Below are 13,120 nucleotides of genomic sequence, written 5' to 3' on the forward strand. Positions count from 1 at the left end.
GACCTGGACTGTGTAGGGGGTGGGTGGGTATCAGGGAGCAATGTTCTGCAGTGATTCTAGAAGGTAGTATTGCACGACTTCTTGGCCTGCTGGTTCTTGATCTACGGGGTGCTGTGGGGAGCTGTTTTGTCTCAGATGCTATCAAATATCTATATGAAGCCATTGTGAGTTTGGGAGTAAGGTGTCTTCAGCATACTGATGATACCCAAGTTTCTCAGTAACATCTGAATTGGGAATAACTGGGAAGACCCTGGTCTGTACTCTGGGTGCAGTGGTGTCTGGATGAATGGACAAATAGGGTCTGGCAAGACAGAAGCTGTGTGGGTGAGTTGTTCCAGGATCTAGAAAGACAGTAAGTTGCCTCCCTTGGATGGGGTTGAGCTTTTCCTAGAGGAGCAGGTACTTAACTTTTGGGTGTTCTTGGGTCCAGCTCTGTCACTGGAGGTGAAGATGCCCTCGGTAGCCAGGAGTGCCTTTTACTAATTACAGGACATTTAAAGCACATAACTTTTTAAAAAAAATCTGGCAGGAGACTCTTGATATTGTTTTGTTTGTGAGGATATATTCATGTATTCAAAAATTGAAAGATTAATTATTCTTTTTAAACGCCCACAAACACACAAACCATATTGGCTTTTAAATCAGTGAAGGAGAAACTATTGTAGAGTAAACCATTGCAATATATGCGAGTGGTTCAAAGAGCCTTCAACAATTGGGGGCTGGAAAATGGAGCATGGAGCATGGAATATGGAACATTGTCTGGCATGACAACAGAATCATAGAATCATAGAATCATAGAGTTGGAAGAGACCACAAGGGCATTCTAAAAACAGCTATTTTGAAATGTGAAATGCTGGAAGCTAAATGAAACACAGCATTTGCCTAAAACATTTTCAAATGTTTCCTGGGGATTATATTGGAGTCCAAAGGATGACCCTGCAAGAAAGGTCAGTGTTGTTATCCTCACGTTGTAGAAGGAAGAAGTAAGGCTGTGAAAGAATGTGGTCACACTATGGATAGTCTGTGCAGGGGACTTCCCTATTCAGTCAGCACACCACAATGCTAGCTCCATCATGACAGCAACCAACCCATATTAAATTGCTGTGACAATGCGATTCTAAACCAGACTTGTAAGCAGGGATGATCTCAGAACCCAATTGTCAACAGCTTCCTGGAACCTTCTGGCCTCCTTCCTCTGATTGGCTCTCACAACACAGAGTTCTGAGAGCTTTACTTCAGAATAAAAGAAGCCTTGACTCAATACTCCACTCCTCGCCAGTAAGAGAAAGCTACAGTAAGTCCATGTGTTCTTTGCCTGTTCATCCTCTCCATTCATGTCCTGCATAAGATGAGGAGGCTGCCTACAGTTAGATTCCATATCTATCCAGTTCAGTGGTTATTTAAATGGTGTCACAATCTAAGAGTCCAAGGTGAAGATGGAATTCCATCAAAGAAAAGGAAGGAAGCTTCTGCTTGATCATTTTCCATATTTGGACTTTAGCTAACTTAATCTAGCACAAAAATTAGCTACCGCCTCACGCCAACAGATGACATAATCACTCCTGCTCTGAAAACAAATCCTTGAATTCCAATGCCTGTGCCTCCCCCCCCCCCCTACAATCCAGGTGATCTCTGTAGGATAAAATCCCAGGCGTGACTGTTAGACATACTAACTAAATGGAAGAGCCTCAAAACTTATGGATCTGTATCTGTGAAACAGATGGTAGGTCCAAATGAAAAGAACTCTCTTACTTCTTGACAGGTGAGCCTTCTTTCTGGGCTCCTACACAAGAAACTATGGATGAAACAGAGGAGGTAGACAATGAAACAATCAGCACCCAGATGAGTTCGGAGGAAACAACCAACATCCGGGTGTGTTCAGAGGAAACAACCAACACCCGGGTGAGATCGGAGGGAACAACCAACACCCGGGTGAGATCGGAGGGAACAACCAACACCCGGGTGAGATCGGAGGAAACAACCAATACCCGAGTGAGTTCGGAGGGAACAACCAACACCTGGGTGAGTTCGGAGGGAACAACAAACACCCAGGTGAGTTTGGAGGAAGCACCCAAGACCCAGGTGAGTCCTATCAATCCAAACTGATGTGTAAATGTTTTCCAGATTCTTATAGGTAGAACAACCCATAATACATTCGGTTTGAATTAGGCATTTTTAGGGTAGTCCCAATGTAGAAAGGAAAGATATTAAGGGTTGTTCTAAATCTATATGATTAATATGCTAGTTTAGTATAATAAAAACAATTGATAAAATAATTTAGCATGCCAGCTGGGTTTGAAGCCCGTTAAACTTAGTTACATTACCTGGTTCCCTAGCACAAAATACTGTTTTAAAGGCACATTCTCCGTCTGCCAGATTTAGGCAGCTGCATGCTTCATCTGCATAAGATTATTCCCTAAATGTTGCCCAGTTTAGATCTGAATCTTGTCCTTATTCGCATTGTATTTATGAATATTTCCAGGAATGTGGTTGTGCAGATTTAGTAAAATCCTGTGATGGATAAATTTATTTCTTGGGAGGATTAAGTTCAAAACTGAACCTCCCCCCACCCCTTGAGTAGTTTCAGTGTGATGGGCCAAAACTGGTAAGATGGCAGCTGGGTTTGGGGGGAAGTTCCAGGGCCCCTGGGAATTTAGAACCCTCATTTCAATGCTGGTACTGAAGTTATTAATGACACCCATCCATTTCTAATCAGTGATATCTTGCAGCTGGGGCCTGTGACTGGACTATAAGATTCCAGTTTCCCGACTCTTGGATTGGTTGTGGAATGAAATGGGTACTAGAAATTAACTGTTAATATGCTGATCATGACTTGGTTTACTTCCAACAAGGCACCAGAAACAATGTGCTCTCCGTATTAAGATGGAGAAGGAATATGTGGCAGGAGTAGTTAGAAGTACATCCATCACAGCTGCAGCAGGGAGTACTAGTGTGCTCTGCCCACTAGCTGGATGAGGAAGAGTGGTGGGAGCCAACCACCCAAGATACCCTCCAGGGAGGGCACAGAAGAAGACAACTTAGATCCCGGATCCTGGTGGTGTGACACTGAAGAGCAGTCTGCAGAAGGGATGAGCTAGGAGGTGCTAGAAGCAGGAGGTTTGAGTAATCAAAGGGGGGTCAGGACAGGAGAAGGAGGCCCTTCCAGGACAGGGGGAGAGGCTGAGAGTCACAGTGTGTGAGCAGACTTGGACATAGAGGAGTCAGAGGTTGACCCTGCTCCACAGCAGCAGGACGGTCCCAGTCCTGCTGGCTCTCCTCCCACTCTGACACCCTTCTCAAGAAAAGTCCTGCACATTGCTGAGCAACAGGCCAGACAGGCCCAGAGGAGGAGCTCAGCCTCTCTACATAGCCTCTGTCTGCTTGGAAGGGATCCAGACTGATAGGCTAGAGGGGGATGGGCAGAGCTAGTGGTCAGTTTCAGCTATGTCTTTGCTGGATTAAGGCAAACCAGAGGACTCTGCTGTGTGCCTTCTGTGTGTGTGCCTGCCCTGTGATTGACCTGGCTCCCTGACAGCTCCTTGACACCCTGTCACCCTGTCACCCTGCTTTCCATGCACTGAGCGTGGACATCAGAAAAGAAACACATACACTGCCAGAAAACTGAACTGCACAGATAGTTCACTCATGATCTCATGGAACATCTACACATGAGCAGCTGTTCTCATGTATCTGACCTTGTGCAGTTTCATCACAGTACCTGCTTATCCTTCCTGCAGGAGTCGTCAAAGTTGCTTATTTGGGTCTCAGTTGCTTCCTGCCTCCTATCACAGTGTGATGGTTACAACATGTGGCTACTCTACTCTCCAACTGTGGTAAGATGGTGCTGCAGTGCAGCTGGGTTATTAAAGCAGCAGTTATTATAGGGCTTTTGTACTGTTGAGGGCCACATTCTATTGTTGAGATTGCAGTGTCCCGTGCACAGCGGAATGATGAGGAGTACGTGCACATACTCTATATTGCTTTATTTACATTTCAAAGCTGGTAGGTTACAGAAAAACATCTTGCCTCTGCCGGAGCAGAGAAAGCATCCTCTCTCCTCTAAAGCACGGAGAGAACACACTGAACTGCAAAGAACAGTAAAAAACAGGAAACCAGTGTACATCACATCCAGTCTCCCTTTCCCGTGAGAAAACTCCAACAGCAACTGACTGTGGAATGTAAACATTGTCTTGTGACAAGCATTTCGCTGCACAGTGAAGAGAGCAGAAACCAACATCCTCCCCCTTTCTGTGAACATCACTGGGCAGCGTGTTCGTACAATATCAGTATAAACCCAACTTCTGCACATAGGTACAGTGTTGATCCCTTGATACAATCTTGGACAATACATCAGCAGGAATTTCATTACCTGGCATATAGGACACCGTTACGAGTCCCTTCTGAATACGTTCCCTAGCATGTTGCAACTTCAATTGCAAGTGCTTCGTGCTTTGCTTACAACCTTCAGAATTCAGCAAAGCCAAACATGCTTTGTTGTCCTGGTAAACCTGGATTGGACATTTGACAGGAATTTTCATGTCTTTGCACAATTGTAACAACCATTCACAATCTTTAAGTGAATAAGACAGTGCGTTCAGTTCAGCTTCACAAGTACTTAAGCTAACTGTTGTTTGCTTCTTGCATGACCAATCAAATAGACCCTGATTGTACATATAGCAAACTCCAGACGTACTTTTCTTGTCTGTAGTGTCACTTCCAAAACTTGCATCTGCGAATATCTCAAGACCACCAGACTTCTGATTGTTAAATCTCAGTCTGTAATGCATAGTGCCTTTCAAATACCGCGCTACGCGTTTCAGAGCTTTCCAATCCTTAACAGTAGGATTGTTTACTTGTCTGCTTAGCAAATTACAGCTAACAGCAATGTCAGGTCTTGAACATCTGGCAATGAAGTTTAGCTTGCCTAGCACACTTCTGTACAGTGTAGTGTCAGAAAATGCTTCTTCAGTGTCATCTACCTGATAACCTGTTGTCATCGGTGTGTCTACAGGGTTAGCATCCATCAGGTTTAGTTTGCTTAACACATCAGCAATTTTCTGTGACTGGTGTACTAGAATGTTACCATCTTGATCTCTCTCTATTTCCAGAGATAGGTAGTTGTTTACCTCACCAAGATCTTTCATGTCAAAATGCTCTTTCAGTTGAGCTAGGGCGTTATTGTACATTGTGACATCTTCCCAAAAGAATAAAAGATCATCAACATAAAACAAGCAATACAATTTCTTTTGCCCCTCCTCTTTGACAAATACACATGGATCAGCTTTCCCTTGTTTAAAACCTAGAGAAAACAATACTTCAGTGAGTTTTGTGTGCCAACACCGTGCACTTTGTTTGAGACCATAAAGGGACTTCTTCAGAGCACAAACAAATCCCTGTTTTACCTGTACGCCATCAGGTGGAAGCATATAAAGTGATTCATCTAGAGATCCGTACAGAAAAGCTGTATTCACATCATGGTGACTAATGTGTAGATTCTCCTCTGCAGCTAGCTTGAGCATAAGCCTAATGCTCTCATACCTCACTGTGGGTGAGTAGGTCTCGTGATAGTCTTCACCTGGTACCTGTGCAAAACCTCTGGCTACCAATCTGGCTTTGTGTCTGACTATCTTGCCATTTTGATCAGTCTTCGCTTTGAAGACCCATTTGCTTCCAAGCAGTTTCATTCCTGGAACTACTGGAACAAGGTCCCATGTTTTGTTCCTTTCTAAGGAATCAAGCTCAGCCTTCATGGCATTTAACCATGGCTCAGCTTCCTTTGAATCCAAATCCTGGATTTCTTGGAAACTTGAAGGTTCAAATACCTTCTTGGAGCTTTTAACAGTTGTTACTGCTACCTTAGCAAATTCATCAGCAAATCTCTTTGGAGGTCTGCCTTTTGTGGCTCTTTGTGACCTGCGAATTAGCCGTAAGTCTTCAACACTCTCCTCTTCCTTCTTGGGAGAAAAGTGACCTATTGTGAATAATGGTTCCTCCAATTCTTGATCAGAGCTTTCAGAGGGTCGCATAGAGGCTTTCGCACTCTCGAAATCCTCTGAATCACCCGATTCAGTTTCAGAATCAGAATCAGAACCTTCATCAGTGGGTGTGGGTTGTTGCGGTTGCTTTTGACTATCCTCAGTCTCATCACTGTCATCAGGATAACATTGGAAAATTCCCACATTCTCCCCCCACTTGGCATTGTACTCAACACTTCTTGTGAGCTTAATTGCCTTTGAGTCAGTCATCCTTATTCTGTAAGAACCTTTCTGATAACCTAGAAAGATACCATGCAATCCACGCTTGTCTAACTTGGAGTTTTGTGGTGAGTGAACCCACATGTCAGAACCAAAAATTTTCATGTGTTTGATGTATGGCTTCTTGCCAAACATCTTCTCATAGGGGGTACAACCAATCGCTGAAGATAACCTGCGATTATAACTGTAAGTGAAACATGAGAGAGCTTCGGCCCAATAACTCTCTGGAAGATTTGCATCATGCAGCAAGGTTTTTAACCCTTGAAGCAAAGTCTGGTTTGCTCGTTCCGCAAGTCCATTCTGCCATGGCGAGCGAGGACTAGACAAATCGTGTTGAATTCCTTTCTCAGTCAGAAAAGCTTCAAACTGCTGAGAAGTGAATTCTCCCCCGCGATCACTGAAAAGAGTCTTTACCTTCTTACCATGCACATTTTCCAACCAAGCACAAAATTCCTTGAACCTAGGAAAAGCCTCTGATTTCTGCTTGAGATTGTACACATAAATATACCTGGAAAATGCATCAATGAGAACCATGAAGTACCTGTTTCCACCCAAAGAGGGCGCTAGTGGTCCAACCAAATCAGCATGAACAACCTGGTATGGTTCTGTAGCTTGCCTACTAGACACCTTACCTTTCGCAGCCATTTTCACCTTGTTTGCTGCGCATGCCTTGCATTTCATGTGGTACCTGCAGGGTTTAATAGTCATACCTTCAACCAAGGCAGGCATTTTAGATACTGCCTCAAAATTCAAATGACCAAATTTTCGATGAAAATCATGAATACATTCTGCATGCAAACTTTCGTTAGTACCTGCAATGCAACAAGTGTCATCCTGCACAACATCATCAAAATACAAAACATACAAACGATCAACATATTCAGCATGCAATACATAATCATTTTTCTTTGTGATGATGCACCTTTGGTTCTTAAAGGAAACGTCAATATTCCGCTCATTCAGCTGTCCAACGCTGAGCAGATTATGTTTGGCATCCGGTACATAAAGTACATTCTGTATCGATAAGTCCAAACTGTGAAGAACAACAGTTCTGTAGCCTTTACTGGGGATTGTGTGGTCATCCGCCTGGTGAATCGCACCTTCCTGCGGTGTAAAAGACACGAACAGTCGCTTATCGTTGCACATGTGATGCGTTGCAGCTGAATCAACAACGAAGAAAGATCTAGACGTCTTCTGGACCTCTGCAACCTTTGGAGTGAAGCGTGAGACCATTGCCTTGTGCTGCGTTGTCCTGGACACCGGACCTTTGCCTTTGCCTTTGCCTCGGCCTTTTCCACGCGATGAGCTTTCGCTGCGCTGCTCTGTCTTGGCCCTGGGATATTTGCATTCCCTCTTCATATGGCCTAGACGTCCACACGAGTAGCATTTCACTGCCTCCAAAGCTTTGGCGCCATCTGGTGGTTCCACTGCACTATGGGATGACGTCTGTGAAGACTCCCCCTTGCCCATGCAGCTATCACCCTGGCGGTCTGCTTCATTCTGAATCATGGCAGTATCATGGGCTACTGTGAGTTGAGCATTTGGCTGATTGGCATCAAATTCCCCACTTGCCTCAGCCAGACTTGTGCAGCTAGCCATCATGACTCTGGCATTAGCCTTCTGCGTCATCTCTGCTGCTTTAAATCAAGCTGCTTTATACATGCTGCGTCACTGCTGCTTCAAAACCTCATTCCAAAGGCAAGTTCAAAAGTGCTTTCTCTCTGCTGCCTTAAATCATGCTGCGTCATTGTTTTCTGCAGCTGCTTTAGTCCAAAAGCACTTTTAAAAAGTTACTTTCGATTTCCCCAGCATAGGAACTTGATCCTTTGAGCCCTTGCCTATGCCCGGCAAACGGCTTTAAAAGTTCAAAGTCCAGCCATAAAGCCATTAATTAGAAGCTGGCAGGCTGCCCGGAGCAGTAGCACATACCTCATCAATCATCTTGACGCGCAGAGCAGATAAGACCGGTCCGTCTCTCTGTTCCCTTGCCGGAATTCCGACCCGACCTCCGGAGTCCATCCATCAGATTGATCGCGTTTTTCTGGGCCCATAACCAAATATTGTTGAGATTGCAGTGTCCCGTGCACAGCGGAATGATGAGGAGTACGTGCACATACTCTATATTGCTTTATTTACATTTCAAAACTGGTAGGTTACAGAAAAACATCTTGCCTCTGCCGGAGCAGAGAAAGCATCCTCTCTCCTCTAAAGCACGGAGAGAACACACTGAACTGCAAAGAACAGTAAAAAACAGGAAACCAGTGTACGTCACATCCAGTCTCCCTTTCCCGTGAGAAAACTCCAACAGCAACTGACTGTGGAATGTAAACATTGTCTTGTGACAAGCATTTCGCTGCACAGTGAAGAGAGCAGAAACCAACACATTCCACCTAGGGTAATTTGAGGGGGGGGCACATACTGGCAGTAGGGATGGAAGGATCTGCCTGTTTTGGTTCTCTCGGTTTCTCACACATCCCAGTCTTAAATTTGGTCCCCCACATTTCTGTAGCAAGATGCTTATTTTCTGTTTAAAAATCTTCATGAATTTCCAGGCTGGTCATGTGTGCCTTTTTAGGGTCAGATAAGCATGGAATGCAATGATTCGGTGTTTACACAGTGTAGCATAAGAGTTGCAAAATGCAGAAACACAAGAATCAAATTATTCATTGGCACATTGATATATAATCCTATATAGACTTCTGCAATTACTATTGGAAAAATACATGGAACATCTAAGGCAAGAATCTAATGTCAAAATTTCCATATCAGTCGTGACCTTCCTGGGCACGCATGTGGCATGTGAATATGCACACACATGGATGCACAGTGAGAACGCACAGCATCTCTTCCACTTCACCCCATTTCCTTTCTAACTCCTCCACCATAATGTAACAACAACAACAACAACAACAACAACAACTTTATCATTTATACCCCACCCATCTTGCTGGGTTGTAAACACCACTGAATTTGTTTCTGTTGCAGCTGATCCATAATTCATAAACTACACCCATTTTGAGTCTTAGCATTTTTTAAAAAAAATTCTTAAGTTTTGCAAAAAGGGGTTGTTATGTTATTAATTCAAGCTGCTTCACAAGCAGGTACCCCAAACATGCCTGAATTATTGAGAAGTTTGATAAATGACAGAATGACATAAAGGTGGGGACACCTTTTGTGATTTCTGGGACATCACATATGCTCACCTTGTGCAAGAAACTAACTTTTTCACTGGGAATGAGGCAGAGTCATTCCTCATCCCGACACTCCCACTGTCCATCCAGCATTGGCTGCAGCTCCCTGCCAAAAATTTGCTGTTTTGTTTGTTTTTTAAACATAGGACAAAAGTCTTAAAGGATCTACACTGGCTCCCAGTACGTTTCCAAGCACAATTCAAAGTGTTGGTGCTGACCTTTAAAGCCTTCAGGGGCCTTGGCCGTGTATACCTGAAGGAGCATCTCCACCCCCATCACTCAGCTCTGAGGGCCTTCTGGCAGTTCCCTCACTGCAAGAAGTGAAGCTACAGGGAACCAGGCAGAGGGCCTTCTTGGCAGAGGCGCCCTCCCTGTGGAATGACCTCCCATCAGATGACAAGGAGATAAAGGACTATGCAACTTTTAGAAGACATCTGAAGGCAGCCCTGTATCAGGAGGTTTTTAGTGTTTGATGTCTTACTGTACTTTAGCTTGTTGGATGCTGCCCAGAGTGGCTGGGGTAACCCAGTCAGATGGGCAGCATATTGATGATGATGATGATGATGATGATGATGGAAGCTTTCTCATAGTGAGTCAGGCCATTGGTACATCTAGCTCAACAGTGTTCACACTAACTAGTCATGACTCTCCAGGGTTTCAGCCAGGTCTCAGCCTCTCAGCTTTTGCTGCCATACACTCTGCAGAAAGGTCCTAATGTTGAATGTTATGTGCTTCTCTCCTAGTTCCTGCATGACTTGTATAACACAACTATGTTGGAAGAGCTTGGAAATAGAGTAGATTCTAAGCTGCTCCTGGCCACTATCCCTGTGGCTTTATTTCCATTCGGAGCTATCTGTGGGTCCTTTCCTGTTGCTTGGCTGATGGATAGATTTGGCAGGTATAGATATAACCCTTTAAGTGGTGAACTGCACTTCCTAGCATGCTGAGGGGATGCGGGAATGGGTGGTTTCTTCTGACCTACATTCCCCAGTAGCATCTAATAAAAGATAAAATGCCATCAACTTTGTTAGTTTCATTCCACCTGCCCAAGGCATTCAACCAAATGGAATGGGATTTCAAAGAAAGGCAAAGGGGATGATGTCAGATAATTTTCATATTTCACTAAAAGTTTCAGGGAGTGTTGTATGGCAGGGAGGAACAGAGTCCTGGAATCTTATCTGGTCACTTTTAGCTAGCTAATTGAACTTTGTTTTAGGGTGGTGGGAACATGCTCTCCAAACACATTATAATCCTATAGACACAAAATTAGTTGAAACCACATTGGTAGGTTTATCTTTCACTACACTAACACTACAGACAGAACAATATTTAAGTATTCTTATTATTAAAAGGAAGTAGATTGCACACAATTTGGATAACTGAGATTTCGGAAGGGGTAAACATTTCATCCTGGATTTACATATCTTAAGAGTCACCCTTAGGGTAGTTACCCAATCTAAATTCTTTAACCAGATCCCCACTAAAAGAACAACATCCACTGAATTTCCCGTATTGTGCATTTGTTCAGTTTGTTTCTAGGCTTTTGCTGTGTTACTCAATATTAGGGGTATAGCCTGCTTTTGACTGGTTAGCTTCACAATATAGTTTAATTTATCCAAGCACTTTTAAAACTGTTCTGTATAGGTAAAATTTCTTCACCCAAGCCTCTTTAGATTCAAATATAAATGTTTCAAAAAGTTTTTGCCAAGCAGCCAAAATTTAGGGTGATATAGCCACGGGAAGAACTTGGAAAAGCTAGAACTTAGGCAATGTAACAACTTAGGCAGACAAGTTTTTTTTACAGAAACATTTTTCTCAGTATGGCAAGATCAAAGGAAGTCAACCTTTCAAAATCACTTTTCATTATTATTATTTTTAACCAGTGGGACAAAGCTGTCCAGAGATTATAGGAGCCCTGCTAGAAATAGTTTCTTCAGGCTCATGATTCCCCAAACTTCCAAATATTGGAAGCTTTTATATCTATGTGGGACTCTTAAGTACCATTGGAATTAGAGTCTGAATCTTGGGTGGGATGTTGAAAACCCTTAAAGTTGATTTTGATTAATTTATTTTAGCCCTGCTATGTCCATTCAGTTCCTGGTGTAAATAAGGTGGTGTATCTAAAGCATCTGCTAGCATCAGTACCATGTCGTAATCAGCATTTAAGTTAGCCAGATGTTCCTTACTTTTTATTATGATGCTTTTAATATTTGGTTAGTTTCTAAGAGCCTCCTCTAATGGTTCCAGGTCCAATACAAAAAGAAGGGAGACCCTGTTTAGACATGCTTGAGATGTTTTGTGTGTCCCAGTCATTTACTCTCAAAATATCAGTAGAGTTCTCCCGATTTGAGAGATGGAATGAGTGATGTGACACCCCAAATTCAGTCCAAACAGTTGAAGTAGGAAGCACCATAACTCCCCCCCTCCTCTTTTGATAGTACCTTATAGTCATTGGCATCTCCTCCCTCAACCCCGCCTGTTTTTTTTCAGGAAAGGTGCTTTGATGATAGCTGACATTTTGTACATTATTTGTTCTGTACTATTGGGTCTCTCACACTTGATAAGAACCTATGGATACAGCCTCTTTATCAATTTCTGCTTTGGATTATGTTCAGGTAAGTCAGAGTCCTGAATTTATTGGCTTGCCTTTTTGCAAAAAGAAATCATCCTGAAATGGACAAGATTCATCTGAGCTGATTTCATGGACCGACTGCATGATATGGGGGGGGGGCACCAGCCAGGGACATGGAACCCCCAAGGGAAACCTCAGAGGAGGAAGTCTCAGAACCTGGGGATTGAATGAAGGATAAGGTGCGAGACTGGTTACATTATGCTCAGATTAAAGAAGTTTTTAAAAATGACAAAAAGTTAGGGTTCCAGGTGGAGAAATCGAAGTTAGAAACAGAATTGTTAGAACCAAAGACTAAGGTACTATCTAGAATGTATAACTTGCTGCTAAAATGGAATACACAAGACGAAATGGTTAAATCGGCTATGATAAAATGGGCACAGGACATTGGGCATAACATTATGTTTGAGGACTGGGAAAGGTTGTGGACCACTGGGCTGAACTTCACCGCATGTAATGCTCTGAAGGAAAATGTAATGAAAATGATATATAGATGGTACATGACCCCAGTTAAACTTGCCAAAATATACCATTCGTCTGATAATAAATGTTGGAAATGCAAAGAAAATGAAGGAACATTCTTTCACCTCTGGTGGACATGCCCTAAGGTGAAGGCCTTCTGGGAAATGATATATAATGAGCTGAAAAAGGTATTTAAGTATACCTTCACAAAGAAACCAGAGGCCTTCCTTCTGGGTATTGTCGGCCAGAAGGTGTTAAAGAAGGATCGAACATTTTTTATGTATGCAACAACGGCAGCAAGGATTCTCATTGCAAAAAACTGGAAAACTCAAGATCTACCCACACTGGAAGAGTGGCAGATGCAGCTGATGGAATATATGCAACTGGCCGAGATGACCGGCAGAATCCGTGATCTGGGAGAAGAGAAGATGGAGGAAGACTGGGAGAAATTAAAGATGTATCTACAAAAACATTGTAATTTGGTTGAATGTTAAGAAGGATGCTAGATTATAAAAAACTGGCCACCACTAAACTAGATTTAAATTTGATGATAAGTGAGACTAAAGAAAATATAAAATTTTTTG

General features: G+C 43.0%; 1 protein-coding gene across 4 annotated transcripts in view; it reads left to right on the forward strand.

Moving 5' to 3' along the window:
• Positions 1–849: 849 nt before the first annotated feature.
• Positions 850–13,120, forward strand: part of LOC309348682 (solute carrier family 2, facilitated glucose transporter member 5-like) — a 31,270-nt gene continuing 18,999 nt past the window's right edge. For 2 of the 4 annotated variants that reach the window (XM_081874312.1, XM_081874314.1), the window contains exons 1-5: positions 850–1,294; positions 1,763–2,082; positions 3,738–3,833; positions 10,189–10,343; positions 11,936–12,060. In XM_081874312.1, coding sequence (XP_081730438.1) covers positions 1,141–1,294; positions 1,763–2,082; positions 3,738–3,833; positions 10,189–10,343; positions 11,936–12,060 — 850 coding nt within the window. In that variant the 5' untranslated portion in view covers positions 850–1,140. The remainder of the gene's footprint in view (positions 1,295–1,762; positions 2,083–3,737; positions 3,834–10,188; positions 10,344–11,935; positions 12,061–13,120) is intronic. The other 2 variants (XM_081874313.1, XM_081874315.1) reach the window with 2 other exon arrangements.

Source organism: Podarcis erhardii, assembly GCF_964252035.2.
Source record: "Podarcis erhardii genome assembly, chromosome: 8".
NCBI classification, from domain to species: domain Eukaryota; kingdom Metazoa; phylum Chordata; class Lepidosauria; order Squamata; family Lacertidae; genus Podarcis; species Podarcis erhardii.